Here is a 17,582-nt window from a genome sequence, read left to right as displayed (position 1 = left end):
TTGAAAAGTCAAAGTTTGATTGAGAAGACTTAAAGGGCTTTGAAAAAATCTAATTTGCTTGAATCCACTTAAAAACGGTACTTAATTTTGGCTGTGGTGTTGAAAAGTTTGGGTTATAAGTCTTGAAAAAGACTTATATCAGAACTATAACAAGCATTTCGAAAGTCCTTTTTCTCTTAGCGAACTCTTAGATCGTTCTTGTTTTTCCATAGTCCCATTCCACTTGTAGGCTTAGTAAAATAAATAAAAAGAGGAAAATTATATGGCTTAAAATAAAATGTGCTCTAAAAATCTGATATAAATGTTTTATACTTGACCATAAACTCATTATGTCCGACCATGGCAGCACTATGTCTATGTGAGAGAAGAGTATGTTTAGAGAAAATGTTCATTTGAAGAGGAGACATGCGACCGAAACTAAACGCTTAATGACCCGACAGTTAGACAAACACACGAATGAATGGCCTGGCCTGGATGCGGAGTAGAGTGGAGTGGACTTGTTGACCACACCCATACCCTCATCTACACGAAAGAGACATGTTTATTTAGTCATAAAGCTGATACGTAATCTGAACAATGCTAGGATAGTCTAAGCCAAGTAAGTCAGAGTCAGCGTGAGTTTGAGACATTTCAAAATTTGTTAAATTTTTCTTCTCTTCCCGTAAAAAAAAAAAAAAAAAAAAATACACATAACACACACACACACACACTGTAAACATATTAATAAAAAAGAAATAAAAGGAAAAAAAAGGAAAACGAGTAAAGTGTAAAGTACACGAAAGGAAACGCCAGTCTAGAACTAGTCACCAAGCCACATCCGACTTGACGAAAGTGAAAATAGGAAGATAATGTCGCAGGAGAGCTTGGAGGTAACGCCACTGAGGACTTTCATCACGCATAGCTCGTACGAGGGTGCTTGGAATAGTGCGGTCAATATGATGGATGGTTTCGGTAGCTATCGCTATCCCGATGGCAGTGAATATCGCGGACCATTTGTCCAGGGTAAATTCCATGGCTTTGGCCATTTGAAACTAGCCCAGCCGTATAGATTTACCATAAAGGGCGAATTCAAACATGGCAAACTTGTGAGCATCGAAGATATGTGGTTCAATGATGGCCTACATGTCCAGGGCACTTTCTCTGGATCGGAATTCAAATGCGATCAATGGGATTATCTAACAGCCAACGATCGCCGCTACCAGGCGGAACGGCGCTATGGCCAGCAACCAGTGGGGCCCACATCATATTTGACTAACGATCTAATGGCTCGTCCCATACCCGATGGCTGCTATGACGTCGAAGAGGGTATCTTTAATCCCCGCAGTGGTTATCTACTCAATCGCCCGGCTCCGTTTCCGAGTAACACCTATGTGGGTTGCACTGAAGAGCGCGAGTGGATCGTGCATAATTGCCGGCGTGCTCGAACGGATCACATAACTGAACCGTTGCCGAGTTTCTGTCGCGGCATCACTCAAAATAATTTGTGGACCGAGCAACAACAATTGCCCGAAATAGCTATATATGCGCCCAATGAGCGATTGCCAAGCAAGCCCTACTATCACAAGTTGTGCAAAGAGAGAGCCAATCAGAAACATGGTGACGATCAAAAGACTAAGAGCAAGAGCGCCGACGGCGGACAAATTGGCCTAGCTAATGCATATAACGCTTCTGCATTGGAAGCTAAAACGGATCAGAATTTAACGGAACCCTATCGCCAGTGGACTAGCTCTTCAGATGTCAGGCGTTTAGGTTCCGACTATCAGACTAGTTGTCCATTGGAAAGCTTTTCAGACGAACAGATACGCATGAATGTGAAGGAGGCCTACGATAATGTCAATCTTATGAAAATCAAGAGAACAGCTGATGATTTCCATGTGGTGCAGTCGAATTTGATGCGTCCTGCAAGTTTTGTCGATCTTACACGTTCCGTATTCGAATTATAATCCACCAAACAAAAGAAAACGAATAAAATCAAATTAAAGTCAATAAGCAACGCTTTTTTAAGAGACAAACAAACTCGCCTGAAGAGTAGTTCATGCTGAAGTTCTCAAAATTTTACTTCAAACTGGAATATAGTAGCTAGTCATTAGTTCAATTTAGCTTAGATAACAGTCTAGTAGACTTTGTGTTACAAGGGTTTATACATATTTATATATGATATCCAATTTCAGAATACAAAATATTAAAATTGAGAGGGAAGATGCCGCAGGTTTCGTACAATGCAAAATATCCCACCGATTCAAAATTTTCTGGCGTGAATGATGAGCTTGGCATGCAGGGTTATGGCCTCTATGTATACCCCGATGGAACTCGCTACTTGGGTTACTTTCACAACAATCGTTTCCATGGCCTGGGCTGCATTACAATACAGAAACCGTACAATATGAGCTATCAAGTGGAGCATTTTCACGGCAAGTTAACTAAAATCATCGACATGGTTTTCAGCGATGATTTGATGGTTGACTTTAAGATGGATGAGAATAATACGACAATGGCATTCGATAATTGGTCGTATTGCTCGAAAAAAAGATCGTCGCTTTTGTGGTGAGATTCTCACACCGTTGACGCCGGTGGGGCCCGATAAATTTATAACAAAAGATGGTCCAGTTGCTCCACATTTAGATAGAAATATTTTCGATTTGGGTTTTGGCCAATTAAATCAACACGGCTTCCTTATGGATGTACCCAATCATATGAGCGATATGTCTAGCTTTTATATAGGGTGTAGGGAAATTCGTCGTTGGATTCGAGAAAACTGCCGCCATGGGCCATTGTTCGATTCGCACATTAAGCAGCAGATACGAGCAAAATATGCCAGACAGATAATACGCAACAACATGGACAATCAGGATGATCTGAAATGTGCGACACAACATCAGGAAACACGATGGCACAAATCGCCCATTTGTCGGGATCGATCAGACAAACCGAGTTCCGAATCAGGAAAAGCGGTTAGGGCACACATGGCAAGCACTTCGGATACTTTCACCTCCGAGATGGATAAGGAGATAAAGCGAGAGTCGCGTGGAAAGTGCAAGGATCTAAAGTCAAAGCCTCCACAATCACTTTATAAAAGTAGAAACCTTCAAGTGATGCATTTAACCAGCGAGAGTGGTGTCTGTCGCATTAACTGAGCCCAATTCGTGTTAGTTACACACACACGAGCACACATACATACAAACACACACACACACACACACACACCTACAGTTCATACTTTTACCGATTGTAAATTAAAAAACGCCATATATTCTTTGACCTATTATTTGACCTAAATATAATAGAGAATCCTTATATGAGTTAACCCCATTTTTAGATGGGGCGTGGGCGCTTATGTTTAGCCTAAAGATTTATGTCTCAACTTTTCAAAACTGCAATCGAACATGGAAAGCCACTTAGGAGACACACACACAGATTGTCGTTGTCTACCATGAGTGAGAATATAGGCTACTGGAGGGTAGGTAGGTGACAGCATTTGGGTCAGCGGCATTGAACCTTCATTGGCTTAAACTTCATTTCAAGTTCATCTGCACCTGTGTGTGTGTGCGGCTAATGACGCTCAACACGTGCGAGCGAAACACGCACAGATAAATTTGATGTTAATTAAAGTAGCCGAAAAAAAACACAAATGGAAAAGACTTTATTTAATTAAAAGGCATGAAAGTGAAAATCAGAGGAAAACATAGCAAAACAAGTCCAAGAGAGAACCAAAAACATATTTCAATAAGGGGTGCGCCGCGAAAAAAAAAAAAAAAAAACACAGAAACAAGAACCAGAAATGACTAGAGAACCCCATGAGTGGGCATAACCACAGGCGCCGGCCAAATAACCCATATTATTGATAAAGGGACTCAAATGCAGAGCTGCGCATGCATAACCGGCGAGTCATCCATAAGCAATACCAAGATCACTACCTCTGTTTTGCATTCCAAGTGCATCACTTATCTGGGATTTCTTCACAAACTCAATTTCTTGGACTCAGCATGTCAACCGTCTGCGTTCCTTTTCGTTTTTTTTTTCTTCTGTTTTTAAGGTCTATCTACGCCCATGCTTAGAAATTCGCGATTTTCTTTATCAAACCTTGCATGTTTGATTTTCATTTACATGGGACCAGGCCAAGAATACCAGGTGACTCAATTCCAGCACACACACATATACACAACACACGGAGAGATAGGGACAGAGACATTCACCCACGTGGTGTGTGAGGGTAGTGAAAACTCCTGTCCAGCAGGTCTAAATGGACATTCGAAGTCCTAGTTCTCTGGTTGTGGCTGGACACGGCATTGTTGTTATCACATGCCTCGGGCGATTTTTACACTCATTCGTCTTCGTTTCAACTGGACGGCGGGGAGTGGGGCGGCCGTGGGGAGTGTTGGAAATCGCCCAATCCAGACCAGTTCAGTCCAGTCCATCCCACCTCATCATCTAGCTAAATCCTCGCGCCCCACTCTCTTCCTACCTCAATGTCGTGGCGCGTGTCTATGTAAATTCCTTTACGTTGCTCCTTTTCAATGTGTTAGTTTTGGGCACGTTTTGGCTTTGATAAGTTAGCCATGTTGGGTTGGGTTTGGATCTGGGTTCGGATTCGGGTTAAGGTTCTCGGGCTCTAGCTTCATTCATATTCATTCATTATTAGAAAAAATTTAACTCTCGCTCTACATATCTCCTAGGTGTGTGTGTGTGAGTCTTTGTCTGTGTGTGGGTTTGTCCTGTCCTGCTTTTTTTACGCCTTGCTGGAAATGGTCAGCCACTAAGCCGTTCAGTCTGCTCATAGGGCTGCTTCAAAGCGTTACAACGGCTAACCAATAACTAAGAACTAAAATTAAAATATCGAAAACTAAGATATTAGGAAAATGTATTAGTGCCACATTTCTTTAGCCGTCGTCGTTGATATCATACATATTTTTTTGCAGTTTTTTTCTACCGTCCCCTAATTGATAAGCAATTGCAAAGTATTAACTAGTGATTAACAATTCAAGTAAACTAAACTAACTAATTAGAACGTGACCCTAATTTGATAAGCAAACGATAATTTCTACGCAATTTACTAAACCTTAAACTATAAGCTAAACATAAGTTGCAATATAACAATTTGTAGAACAACTCATCGGGTGTTACATCGCCCCATCAATTATCTGTGACCTGGGCACCGCCATGCGACTTAAGTAGAGGCGATCATTGGCAAATGCAGAGTAGTGCCGACGCCAGAAGGGAATATTACAGAGGCCAAAGGGGCAGAAGGTAAGCCACTAAGTTACTTTAAGCGGCGCAAAATTTCAATCACAAAAGTAGAAAGTCATTTTGTGTTTGTCTTAAGTTTTTATAATGATTTTCCTTTTTTGTACTTGATGCTAATGGCTGAGTGGTGAATCTAGGATGAACTTTGCCCCCTATCGTATGCAATACCTAGTCTAACACTCAGTTTTTTTTAACAAGTAATGAAATTTCTGAATGTCCTGCGGATAAAAACTAATACGTGAAACAAACATTGTTTATGGAGAAATAAATACTTTTGTCACCTATTGCGTACTCTAAGGGGCAAAGCTCTTTCCATTTCTAACATTTTTTCATTTAAATTGAAGGATTTTTGCTCTTTGACCTTGACATTCACTTTTGACTAATAAGACAGATATGTCACGGTTTCTGATATGGTTACACTGAGTGTAATCTATCTGCAGTGTAAATTGTTAGCAAGACTGTTGAAAAATTGTTTAAATAATTTGCAAAATTCAAATTTTTCTTTATGTTTTAAAGCAGAACCGCATCACAAGAGGAAAACCGATCGTACGAGTCAAACGGTAAGTTGTTCTTAGCAAAACACGATAAACAAGTCGAATGTGTTTCCATTTCTTCTAATTTTTTTTCATTTACTTCAGATTACCATATACAGAATCAAAGCTGCGACGGCGAAAGCCACTTCTACCACCAGAACGAAGGCAGTTTTGCACACCAGTCACCACAGTCACAATCGCAGTTTCAACTAAGAGAAGATGGCATCAACGGTGACATTGACGATGAGGAGGACTACTCAATTTCCGTATCGGCAATAATGCAAAGACGTGCCAGTGTACGAGGCTATCGAGGTAAACGTGGCAGTCGGAATTCACGGCGAGCATCGAGTCCCATGGATCACGTGCTGGATAGTGTGGAGCGGCGACGCTCTAGTGTCTATACGACTAGTTCAGGCAAGTCACCTACAACATCAACATTTCCCCTAAGCGCACTTTGCACTCATCCCTTTGCATCCCACCCACCTTCTTCACTTCTACACTCCTCTCCATTCCAATGCTCATAACTGTTTAGACAGATTTAGCATTTTGCTTAACTAACGAGCCACACAATAAGAGAAGTGGGAGAGAAGACTGAATTGGAATTGGAAATGGTCCTCAAGTGGCAACGGCAACGGCAAATGTGGCGGCGGAATCGGCAGCAGCAACAGCCTAATCAACGTCTGGGGGGCCATTTGTAATTTTTCATGCTACGTGCAGCCATTTAGAACGTGGCCAATGCGGCGTATGTGTAATATGAGTGTGCGTGTGCTTTTGCTTTCGCTTTCGTTTCCACTTTTACTTTGTTCTTCTTCTGACTCTCTGCTTCTGTTTCATTTCTTTTGTTTTTTTTTTCAGAGGAGGGCACCAATCAGGAGTCCACGCAAGAGCAAATCTTTGAGAATATACGCCTTCACAAGGAGGTTATACAATCGGTGAAATTACAACCATGGCCCATACGCAAGAAACTCAAGTTGGTGCGACAGGTATGTAGAGTGTGAGGCTGGCCAAACCAAACCAAATCAACTCAAACCATACCAAAGCAAAATCGAAGCCCAAAACTGGGTGCGTTCATTTTCACGCTGCTTGTCAGCTCGTTGAAAATATTACGACAAAAGGGGCGTCCTCTTGGCCTACTCCATTCTCGAAACCCCATTAAATTCTTGAACAAACTTTTCGATTTTATGCCCAACACTTCTTTATCTTTCTCCTAACGCCTCTCCTGCTACCATCATCAAATCGTCGTCCTTCTTCTCGACGTCGTCGTCGTCATCGTCATCGTCGCCCATGGCATTTTTAATGATGTTTGGACTGGAATTTTTTCTCTTTCTTTTTTTTTGTGTGGATCTTTCCTGTTGCCACCATGTGTGTGTGTGTTGACAGGCCAAAACATATGTGGCACGCCACGAGGGCGCGCTCCAGGAGCGCTTTGCCATGTCACGCAGCACCAGGGATTTGTGGGCGAGGTTTAAAATTTTAATGGCAGCGGTAAGTGATTTCCCCCATCAGCAACCAACGAATAATTCAGCCCAGCAAACATTGCAAAATGCAACAAGCTCAAGGCTAGCCGAAAAATTGTATTATAGGAACCAGAAACCAAACAATATGCAGATACACTCGAACAAATTTATGACAAAAAAGCTATGAAAACTAATTGTAAGATTTTCTTAAGTTGAAAACTAAACTTGAAAATACATGAGAAAGTTTTCCTATTCAGTGTATGTATGTAAGTGTATATTTAATAGGTATGTGTATGTATATATCTATGTAAACGTTTACACAATTTATGAGCAACTTTTGCAGTGACCCGGAAAAGCACAGACGACATACAATAAATCAACACTCGCATAATTCATAACAAAAGTTATGCGACATTCTGCCAGGCAGAATTCTCTGTGTCGAAAACCAATTAAAATACGAAACCAAGTTGCATTTGCAGTTGCCTCGAAGGCAACCCCAAGCAAAAGCAAACCCAGACCACCAACCAACCATCCAACCAACTCTTGTTTCACTTGGCCTCTTTTGCAGCGCTGGCGACATTGGAAACGTGAAACGGCCAGTTTCCTTACCGTCCTCATACCCTGGGAGCTGCGTATTAAGGAAATCGAATCGCATTTTGGCTCTGGGGTTGCATCCTATTTTACATTTCTGCGCTGGCTCATGTGGGTCAACATTATGATAGCCATACCATTGGTGGCCTTTGTCATTGGACCGGAGGTTCGAAACAGAAATTAAATATGAATTTATTGCATATACTATATATTATGTATCCTGGGTTATCTTTAATTTCCCTCTTACTCTTCCTCAATTCGCAGTATTTCGCCACCAAGCATGATGAAACGGATCCACGAAAACGCATGTCTGAACCGGAATCCAAAGTTGCTGGAAATCTTTTTACATTTTGGGAGTTCGAAGGATATTTAAAGTATTCGCCTATGTTTTACGGGTAAGTTGTTTCTTTTTCAGCTCATTCTTCAGAGAACTTTAAATAAAATCGTTCAGCTTAAATTGTGTTCGGTTAGTCGTGTTTTTGTAAGTCACGAGTCATTGAAAGGTTTTAAAAATGTTTAAGTATAACATAATATTTACCTACCTTCAGGCACATATGTCCTGTCGTTTAATCAAAATCTTAATTACTCTTGTTTTTGTTTGTATTTGCAGTTACTATTCAAGCACATCCGGAATTAGTACATCCGGCTATAAGTTGCCCTTAGCCTATTTTCTAACCGCTGTGCTGGTTTATGTCTATAGCTTTGTGGCCACATTAAGAAAGTGAGTATTCTCCTAGATTCGAACAACGCCTCTTCCACCGTCTACTAACGCTAATAGACAAATCTGTGGCCATCGAACTCAGAAATGCTTGTTAATTAATTAAACCGAAACTGAAGGGCTGATTAAATAATACAAAAATCTTGACACGAGGCGTGACCAGACAAAAACAGCAGAAGAAAAAAAAACTGAACGAGAAAGTTGCCCCTTATGATTTACACACGCACACAATCAGCAGAAGTGTAGGAAGGCGACTTGTGAGGCAGGATACGGAAATGGCAAAACGCCATTTTGGCCCTACCCTCGGTCTTAGGCTGGGGCTGGCTGGCTGCTGTTGCTGCTCCTTTTAATGGCTTTGTCGGCATTATGTTGATTTCGTAATTGAACAAAGTAGCAATGTCAACATTTGGCACTGACCTAGCCACTTGGCACTGGCGCTCTTGGACCCGTTTCTGGTCCTAGCCATGCCTCATCCCGTGGCACGTGCTTGGCCTGCGTGAATTATTTTTTCTTTTGCTTATGTGGCATTAGGCTTCGTGGCATTGTCAGGATTTGAGGGCAAATTATGACTACAAACTTTTTTCTTTCCCTCCCTCCCTCTTTCTTACACACATTCCCTGCACATCTCTTTGCAGAATGGCAGAGAATTCGCGCAACTCGAAACTTTCCTCAAAGGATGATGAGTGCGTTTTCTCATGGAAATTGTTCACCGGCTGGGATTTTATGATTGGTAAGTGCCAGGCAACAGCAATCTGATGTTGATGCTGAGCTGCCATTACATCAACTTTTCTCCTTTCTCTCTCTCCCGTGAAATCCCACAGGACATGCGGAGACAGCCCATAATCGTATTGCATCTGTTGTGGTGGGCTTTAAGGAGGCTCTGTTGGAGGAGGCGGAAAAGAAGAAGGACAATCGCAAGTAAGGCGGCGGAATTGCGATTGCCTGACCAACAATTTAAAATAAATACTCATTCAATACTATCATCTTTATTGCAGTTGGCGTGTAATTTTACAAAGAATATTGGTCAATATATTGGTTTTGGTTTTGCTGGGTCTATCGGGAGCTACAGTTGTCCTTTTAGTAAATCAGTAAGTAGATTGAGAAAAAGCGGTTTTCTTTGTCAAATAATCTACCCCCTCCGCTATAAATGCAGTTCAGAGGAATTGGCTAAGCATGACAACTGGATAAGTCGCAATGCTGTTAATGTTACCATGACTCTGTTATCCTTTTTTCTACCCATGATTTTTGAGGCATTGGGTCTCTTTGAGAACTGGCATCCTAGACAACAATTACGCTTGCAATTGGCGCGGTAAATAAAACCTATGGATGCCATGTGTGTGTAGTGATTTATTTGGTTTTTGTTTCTCGCCTTTAGAATCATGATCTTGAACATGCTGAATTTGTATTCCTTAATGTTCTCGTTCATCTACAAAATCAATAGCAAAGAGAAACCTTTGCAAATGCTTAAACTGGAGAATGAAACCAATACCATGGAGCTGCAAAGCCTAATGAGCTCCATTGAGGCATTGAAACAGATGACCACAACAACGCCTTTATATAGTGATAGTACGACAGATGGACTCTTTGATGAATCAATATCAGCATCATCGACCGCCTCCCTATGGGGTGGCGGTGGAGGTGACGATGGTATTTTCTCTACCACAACGGCGGCTGCATTACTCTCAACCACAATGCAGCGCATTAAATGCTATAACATGACTGTGAAATGCTCAAAACCACGAAGGATAATGATCAGTGCTAAGAATATAACCACTGCTTTGTTGTTACTCAATTTGACGACAACTGCAATGGTGCCAACACCAACGACAACAACAACAACAACGATGACTACTACACCAGCAACAACTCCCACAACAACCACAACCCAAACGACGACGACGACCACAACAACAACAACACAAAAACCAACTACAACAAAAGAAACAACAACACAAACTACGACAGCAACCACCTTGCCAATAACCAGTCCCAGTCCAACGACAACAAGTTGGCTAACAACAACAACAGCAACCACTGAGGAGCCGACAACAACAACAATTACTTCAACTTCAGAGCCAAACACTACGACTACCAAAAAGGTAATATTTCTCATCGCATAGTTAAAATTGTAAAAAGTAAACATTAGTGAGACTAAAATAGATCTTAATTAGACTTCGCGTCTTTACCATTCCATAAAAATAATTGATGTATACTTTTAGGCTGCCAAGTCTTTTCTCTTATCCTAGCCACTAGAATCATCAAAATTTTTTTATTATTTTTTAGGTAACACCCACAATATCAACGCTAAATAGCACCACCAGCACAACAACAACAACAGCCAAACCAGATGATAATTTCTTAACCACAAATGAAGATGATGATATCTATGATTATGGAAGTGATGAGCCAACTGGTTCGACTCCACCGTCAACAACAACCACAGCGTCACCGGGCAATGATAGTTTCTTCAATTATGTAGATTACTTTGAAGGTATTGCTTTACCAGAGGCTGGGGAAGATGAAGTTGATTATTATGAGCAAACAACGACAGAGGAAACACAGGATTCGTTGGTCAAAGTGCTAGACGAACTGCAAGTGCCCAAGCATCGCAGGAAGAGAGCTGATGCAGCGGATTCACCTATTTATCGTACTAGTAAATATAGTCGCAGACATCGGAATGATACCGCTCCACCCATACATAGGCCACCACCGCTGTATCTGGCACCACCACCAGTTAGACCCGCTTGGAGTACAACCCACAAACCACCGTCTAAGCCGCGTATCCTAACTAAAGAGGAATGGGAACGTCTATATAATCGACCATTGACCAAAAAACCATCAACAACACCAACCACAACAAGTACTAGCACCACCACCACGACGAGGAAACCCAGACGTTTTGTGTTTAGAACAACCACCGAGGCGGATATTTCAACAACAGGTGATAGTACTACAGATTGGAGTACCTCAACTAAAGAGGACACAACTACTACTACTGGCAATGATGAGGCAGTAGATGAGGAACGGAATGAGAACCGGGATAATGAGGATCATGGTGAAGAAGAAGATGAAGGTGATGGTACTACACCGTATTTCATTGACTACCGAGATATATCAGAAATCGGTGGTCTCAGCTATGATATGGATACCGAGAATATGGGAACATGCATCATAACTGTATGCCCCAAGGGAACCGAAGATGATTTTCTTTTCAGTGGTGGTAGCACAACCGAAAGTGGTTTGGGCGGATCCACACAGAGCAGTGATAGCAAACAGTTAACCACCATTAAGTTGACTCCTTTGGAACGGCAAATGGAACGTCTAAAAGAAGTGCATTTGGCAATATCCCGAACACGAACAAATTTAACAACCATGTGTTGGGAGACTTCCCTGGGCCAAGAGCTGTCAAAGGTTATCGTTTTCGATGGGGTAAGCAGAAGGAAGAGAGAGTTGGGATGGGGTTAGCAGCACCATCCACAGCTGTCCACACAATTTAAAGTAAAATTTATCATCATCATCATCTGGGGCCATCATCTTTAGCTATCAATTTCCCTTTGGCACACACAGACAAAGTCACAAAATCTATTTAACTTAAAATATGATTGAACTTAAAGCCCTTCCCATGTCGTCCCTGCCTCCGCCACATCCCAGAAAAACATTTTGAGCATGAAATCCCGTTTAGCTAAATTATCCGGAAAATTTATCAACGAACAAAATTTATTTCCATCGCGCTAAGAGAATCTTGCCATTTTTGTTTCGACTAGGAAAACCGACAAAAAACCAAGCCAAGTAAAGTCAAATCAAGAAAAAGGAAATATAAAATAGAAAGACAAGCGTAACGTAACGAAAGTAAAGCAAAAGGAAACGAAACCGAAAAGCATTTTATCATAATAATCGCTCTCGGGAGTCTTTACTTGAAAAACTTCACCAAACAAAAAATACAAAAAAAACCCCCAAAAAATATATAAAGAGATGAGGCAAAATTTACATAAGCCATAAGTAGCAGAAGAGGCAGCCACCAACAACAATATCAATGTGAACTTTTGACTTCGATTGCCTTCAAGAAGAAGAAGTTTTTGTTTGCCCATTTGCATGGCTGACTAATGTGTCGATTGGCTGCCGACTACCTTCCAAATCCCACCAACAATCCGTATCGAAATCCCAATCCCCCAGCTTCAATTCCCGCATCCTCTTTAAGCCTAATCGCAAACAAATTCATTGGCTTTTCGGCGAAAGTTTGCAGTTCAGGGTCAGCTCTGTGATACGCGCAAACACATAAAGGGTATTCACTTCTCGCCTTTGATTTAGATCTTGCAGCTCCAACTCTCCATTTTGTATTACATTTTTCAACATTTGTCCAACAATCTTAAGAAACGAAAAAAAAAAAGGACAAGCAAATTTGATTATGTCACCCCCCGAAACATGGCGTACATAATCTCTATTAAACGATTTAAGCACATAAATTAAACAAGTTACGATACAGGAGAGGCAACTCCGGGGTCAATGGTAGGGAAACCGACCGGGTAGGTAGACGGGACGGACTTAAGCGTATTTATGCTTAACGCATAACAAAATGTTCGTTAAAAAGGGAAATTGAGTTTGGTCATGTGCGGTTTCGGTTTTTGGCTTAACTCAGTTTTCGGTCACGTGTTCGTGCATGAATTTGGGAAGCTCTATGGGGGATGACCGATGGGGGGGTTCTGAATGGTGGCCACAAAATGAATGGGTTGATATTGGTCGAGATATACAGATACCCAGAGTTTACACAGCATAGTCTACACAATAAAGTAACTAAAATCACAGCCATGGTCAGTGGAGGGGTCCATTATAAATGTGTCATTTTTCGATCTGGGAAATAAAATTGGTCAATAAAGCCTAAGACCATCTTCTGTGATGCCTTCTAGTCTCTCGGGGTAAAGTAAACTCTAATCAATCATATTCCATTTCCATTAAAGTTTACTCTCAATTAACACATTCGTTTTATTTCGCTTGTGCCCCCTTGTGACTACACGCCCATGAGCCCATAGACCAAACAAATCAGCCGTAAACTTTAGCAAAAGATGCAGAAGTGAACACGTGTAGAAACTTTTAAGCAGTATTAGCAAGCAAGTAAGCAGCATGAGCAGTTGTTTGGGTTTTTAGGGAGTTGCACTTTCCGTTTATTAGGTTGACGATTTTTTTTACCTTTTTCTCATTTTGCCCTTGCAGCTAATGTCCATTGTGGCACCGCTGTGCATCGACTTTTTGCGTGCACTGTTTGTGCGTTATGTCAATCAAAACTGGTGCTGGGACATGGAGAAAACATTCCCACAGGTGAGTTGACAGCATTGTGACTAATACCCTAATAATATCTCGTTTAACCACATGGTCCCCATTTGCAGTATGGCGACTTCAAGATAGCTGAGAATATTCTGACTTTGATTAATAACCAGGGCCAGGTGTGGATGGGCATATTCTTTTCACCTGGTCTCGTGCTAATCAACCTAGTTAAATTGATGATTATGATGTACTTTAGATCCTGGATAGTTTTGACCTGCAATGTCCCGCACGAGGTGGTCTTCAAGTGAGCAATTCAAGAAATTGTGGCTAACAGAAATGTGAAGTAAAATTGAAACGCTCCTTGGTTTTTTTTTTTTTGTTGTTTGGCAGGGCCTCCAAGTCGAACAACTTTTATTTGTCGCTGCTGCTGACCATGTTGTTCCTTTGTGTTTTGCCAGTGGGTTATGCCATTGTTTGGCTCCGTCCTTCTTGGCATTGTGGACCCTTTTCTGAATACAATCGGATTGCCGAGTTCATCACAAATACCACACGAAATGCTTTGCCCAAGTGAGTTCTCAAAAAAAAAAAAAACCAAAATAAAACAAAATCATTTGCTCTGCTTTAAACCTTTTTAACTGAGTCCCGTTCTCGTTCTGGTTTTCAATCACCGCAGGCAACTTCATGAACCATTGGACTATTTGACTTCATCTAGCACAGTCATTCCCCTTCTAGTTTTACTCATACTCATCATTTATTATTTGGTCTCGCTGACTGGAGCATTGCGTGAGGCCAACCAGGATCTACGGACGCAATTGCAAAAGGAACGCGAGGAGGAACGTAAAAAGATTTTCAAAGTACCGGAGGTCAAACAGGCAGAACCAACGGCCACAACACTGACAAATCGTTGGCGTAAGGTCTTAGAGGCATCATCGCCTGTAACACCCACACAGCCTCCCGATTTCGACACGGAGGAGTACAAGAATCAGGCCAGAAAAGGTAACAAGTCATTGCACACACATACACACACGCACACACACACACACACACAGTCAGAGACAGACCAATGCGGAGAAAAGATTTTTCTAAAGCTCACAAATCATTTGGTTCTTTCTTTCCATTCATTCTTTCTGTCCTCCTTTCCTCTATTTCTTTTGTGCTCGCTCAGAGCTCATCTCGCGTATCATGAAGAAGGCATTACGCAAGGGCTCGGCCACCTCCGATGAGGACTCTTTTGTGCGTCGCGATGACGACGACACGGACACTGAACACCAGGACTCACTGCCCCATGACGAGGAGGCGAAGGATAAGCGCTTTGGTCTGTCACGATTGCAGCAAATTCGTCGCACACGCAAGCCATCCCTAGTTGACATTGTCCAGATTGCCAAGCAAGAAAGGGCCCGAGCGGGTTCGATTGTCCAAGCCAGTGGGAGTGCCAGTGCAGATGCAGCAACAGCACCAACTTCAACATCAGGTGGTGGTGGTGGTGGCAATTTTCCCATAAAAGAACCGCATCCCAAAAGCCGTTTCAAAGTTGAGAAACACGAACGCCGCAACGAGAGAGGCGGCAGTGTAAAGGAGACCAAAAAGGATGCCGGTGCTGGTGGAAGCAAATGGCATGGGAGACAACCTCCACCTTATGAATCGCCCAAGGAAGGAGCCAAGGAACCCAATGAACATGATCCGGATACAAATTCCAGAATTGTCAGCGAGCGACGAGCCAGTTTGCTGAGGCGTAGAAGGGAACAGGAGCAGGAGCTGCAGAATGATAATGAAAACCCCAATGAAGAGCAAACATCTTCCACCCAGCCAACACCAGAAACGCCAACAGGTTCTGCAGTTGCAGCAGTCGAGACAAAAGCTGAGACCTTGGACGAGTCTTTGCCTAGTAAATTTCAAATTGTTGATGAAAGGAAGCCGCCATCGCCATCCCCACCAGAGGGAGGGACTGTCGACCAGAGTGAGAAACCAGCAAAAGAAAGTGGCAGCAGCGGTGGCGGTGGCCTAAGTAAATTTAAATTTCGACGTAGTCGTATCAAATCCCACCACCATCCGACAAACATCGTCAAACCGGAGCCAGAAGTCTTTAAGTTCGATGATAAAAGTTTGGAAAAAAGCAAATCATCTGCATCTGTATTAGCAGATCCTGCGCCAACAGTTGTCATTCCCCTAGCGGAGGGTGATGCTGTAGAGGCTCTTAGCCTGCCATCGCCGACACCCAGTTTTAGCCAGCATCAACGGCAGTTGGCCAATTTCTCTCGCCAGGGACGCAAGAAGATAGGCTCCTTGTTGGCCCTAGTGCGAGAGGCCGTCAATTTGAAAAAGGATGATGTGGAACAGGGTTCCGACGAGTCACCGGGCCCAACCACGCCCACATATTTAGCCTATACACCACCACCGCCGCCATCAGTATTGTCGAGCAATTCGAGTGCCACGGCTCTTGAGATGCCACCGACACCGGAACCGGAATCACCCACGCCCAGTGCCCCATTGCATTTTGGCAGTAGCTCTACATCCTCATCATCCAGTCGACCAGTCGTTAGTAAGCCACCCCAGCACCCAAATGCTGCATCAACACCCACTCTGGCCACCTTGGACGATGATTTAGAGGAATTGGATATGCCAGGGCCCATCACATTTCCCAAGCGCAGCGCCTCCCAGCGACGACGTGCCATGAGGCAGGATTCACAGAGTTCCATTTGGTCGGATAATATACCCACTATAACCATTAGCACCACGGGAAGTGATGAGTGCATTGTGGAACCACCTCCAGCACCAGAAGCACCCGTAATCAATGGCAGAGATTCCCCACCCACACCAAATGTGAATATTATCAAAATCACCATTGAAGATGATCAGGATGATGTCAACGATGATGAGAAAAGAAAGAAGTAGTTGTGTTTTTTTTTTTTTTTTAATTAACGCCAGATTGTCTTCTTCTTTTACTACATAAACTAAACTTAACCTAAAGCTAAACCCAAAGCAAACTAAACTAATAATTTATAGCTTGAAAATCTCTAGAAACTTATTCTATCTGCATTTTATCTAGTCAACAAGGAAAACACAAAAAAAAAACTCTATACCAAATACATATTTCCCTCTATGAAAATGAAATAAAATCAAACCAATTAGCAAATAAATATCTAAAGAATCATTAAATTTAAAGACTTTCAGACTTTTCCTTTACTCGAAATAAAACTTCCTTTAACTTTTAACAGCTTTTAGCCAGGTTTCTTACCGGTAATGTTAAAGCTTTCACACTTACACAGAGAGAAAAGTTTTTGGGCGCTGAGCTTGACCCAAACAGGCAATATTCTCTATAAATTCGTCAACCTATTTTAATTTCGAAACAAATTTGTATGGGTAAAGAGGGTTAAGGGTAAAGAGTTTTCTTTAGGAAAAACCCTTAACTTTTTCGAAAGATAACTCTGAACTTCCGTTTCCGTTTCTTCTACCAGGCATAAGTTATCAATGTATATGCATGTATGTAGGTGGCGCCACCTTGGAATTTGGCTCCAAAATTTGATTAGGATTATCATTTTGTTAGAGAGAACAAATCCAAAGTTTACATTTACATACAAATGAAATTCTATAATTAAACATGAATCTTTGAGTTCCTCAATGAAACTGAAAGTTTTATTTCAGTCTCGTTTCAAAGTTGTGTGTGTTTGTGTGTGTGTGGTACAATAACCTTCTTATCAGCTTCTATTCCCGATAACCTGCTAACTCCAAAAACTACAAACTAAGCATAATAAGTAGAACACAGTTCTCGAGAATAAGATGGAA

At 41.9% G+C, this 17,582-nt stretch overlaps 3 protein-coding genes across 3 annotated transcripts; all 3 read left to right on the top strand.

The window, feature by feature from the left end:
- The first annotated feature begins 848 nt into the window (after positions 1-848).
- LOC137579221 (radial spoke head 1 homolog) lies at positions 849-1,943 on the top strand. The gene has a single exon (XM_068292925.1). The coding sequence runs from the start codon at positions 849-851 to the stop codon at positions 1,941-1,943; it is 1,095 nt and encodes a 364-aa protein (XP_068149026.1).
- Positions 1,944-2,081: 138 nt separating this feature from the next.
- On the top strand, positions 2,082-3,299 carry LOC137579061 (MORN repeat-containing protein 5). Its single transcript, XM_068292743.1, is given in 2 exon segments — positions 2,082-2,521; positions 2,523-3,299. Coding segments are annotated over 2 exon segments (933 nt in total). The 5' UTR covers positions 2,082-2,200; the 3' UTR covers positions 3,135-3,299.
- Positions 3,300-5,188: 1,889 nt separating this feature from the next.
- Tmc (Transmembrane channel-like) lies at positions 5,189-16,773 on the top strand. The gene is made up of 19 exons (XM_068292924.1): positions 5,189-5,244; positions 5,761-5,801; positions 5,880-6,188; positions 6,630-6,757; positions 7,155-7,259; positions 7,800-7,988; positions 8,087-8,217; positions 8,433-8,543; positions 9,176-9,270; positions 9,362-9,458; positions 9,536-9,628; positions 9,694-9,849; positions 9,916-10,639; positions 10,824-11,969; positions 13,749-13,853; positions 13,922-14,103; positions 14,190-14,366; positions 14,473-14,795; positions 14,965-16,773. Exons 1-19 carry the CDS (start codon positions 5,189-5,191, stop codon positions 16,689-16,691), a joined length of 5,895 nt encoding a protein of 1,964 aa, XP_068149025.1. The 3' UTR covers positions 16,692-16,773.
- Positions 16,774-17,582: the final 809 nt, after the last annotated feature.

The sequence above is a fragment of the Drosophila tropicalis genome, unplaced genomic scaffold, assembly GCF_018151085.1.
Source record: "Drosophila tropicalis isolate 14030-0801.00 unplaced genomic scaffold, ASM1815108v1 contig_694, whole genome shotgun sequence".
Lineage (NCBI taxonomy): Eukaryota > Metazoa > Arthropoda > Insecta > Diptera > Drosophilidae > Drosophila > Drosophila tropicalis.
This window is presented reverse-complemented; position numbering and strand designations above follow the sequence as displayed.

Coding starts and splice junctions, on each gene's coding strand:
- LOC137579221 (XM_068292925.1), top strand. CDS start 849: ATGTCGCAGGAGAGCTTGGAGGTAACGCCACTGAGGACTTTCATCACG.
- Tmc (XM_068292924.1), top strand. CDS start 5,189: ATGCAGAGTAGTGCCGACGCCAGAAGGGAATATTACAGAGGCCAAAGG. Junction 8,218..8,432: donor TATTCGCCTATGTTTTACGG/GTAAGTTGTTTC, acceptor TTGTATTTGCAG/TTACTATTCAAGCACATCCG. Junction 14,367..14,472: donor ACACGAAATGCTTTGCCCAA/GTGAGTTCTCAA, acceptor CAATCACCGCAG/GCAACTTCATGAACCATTGG.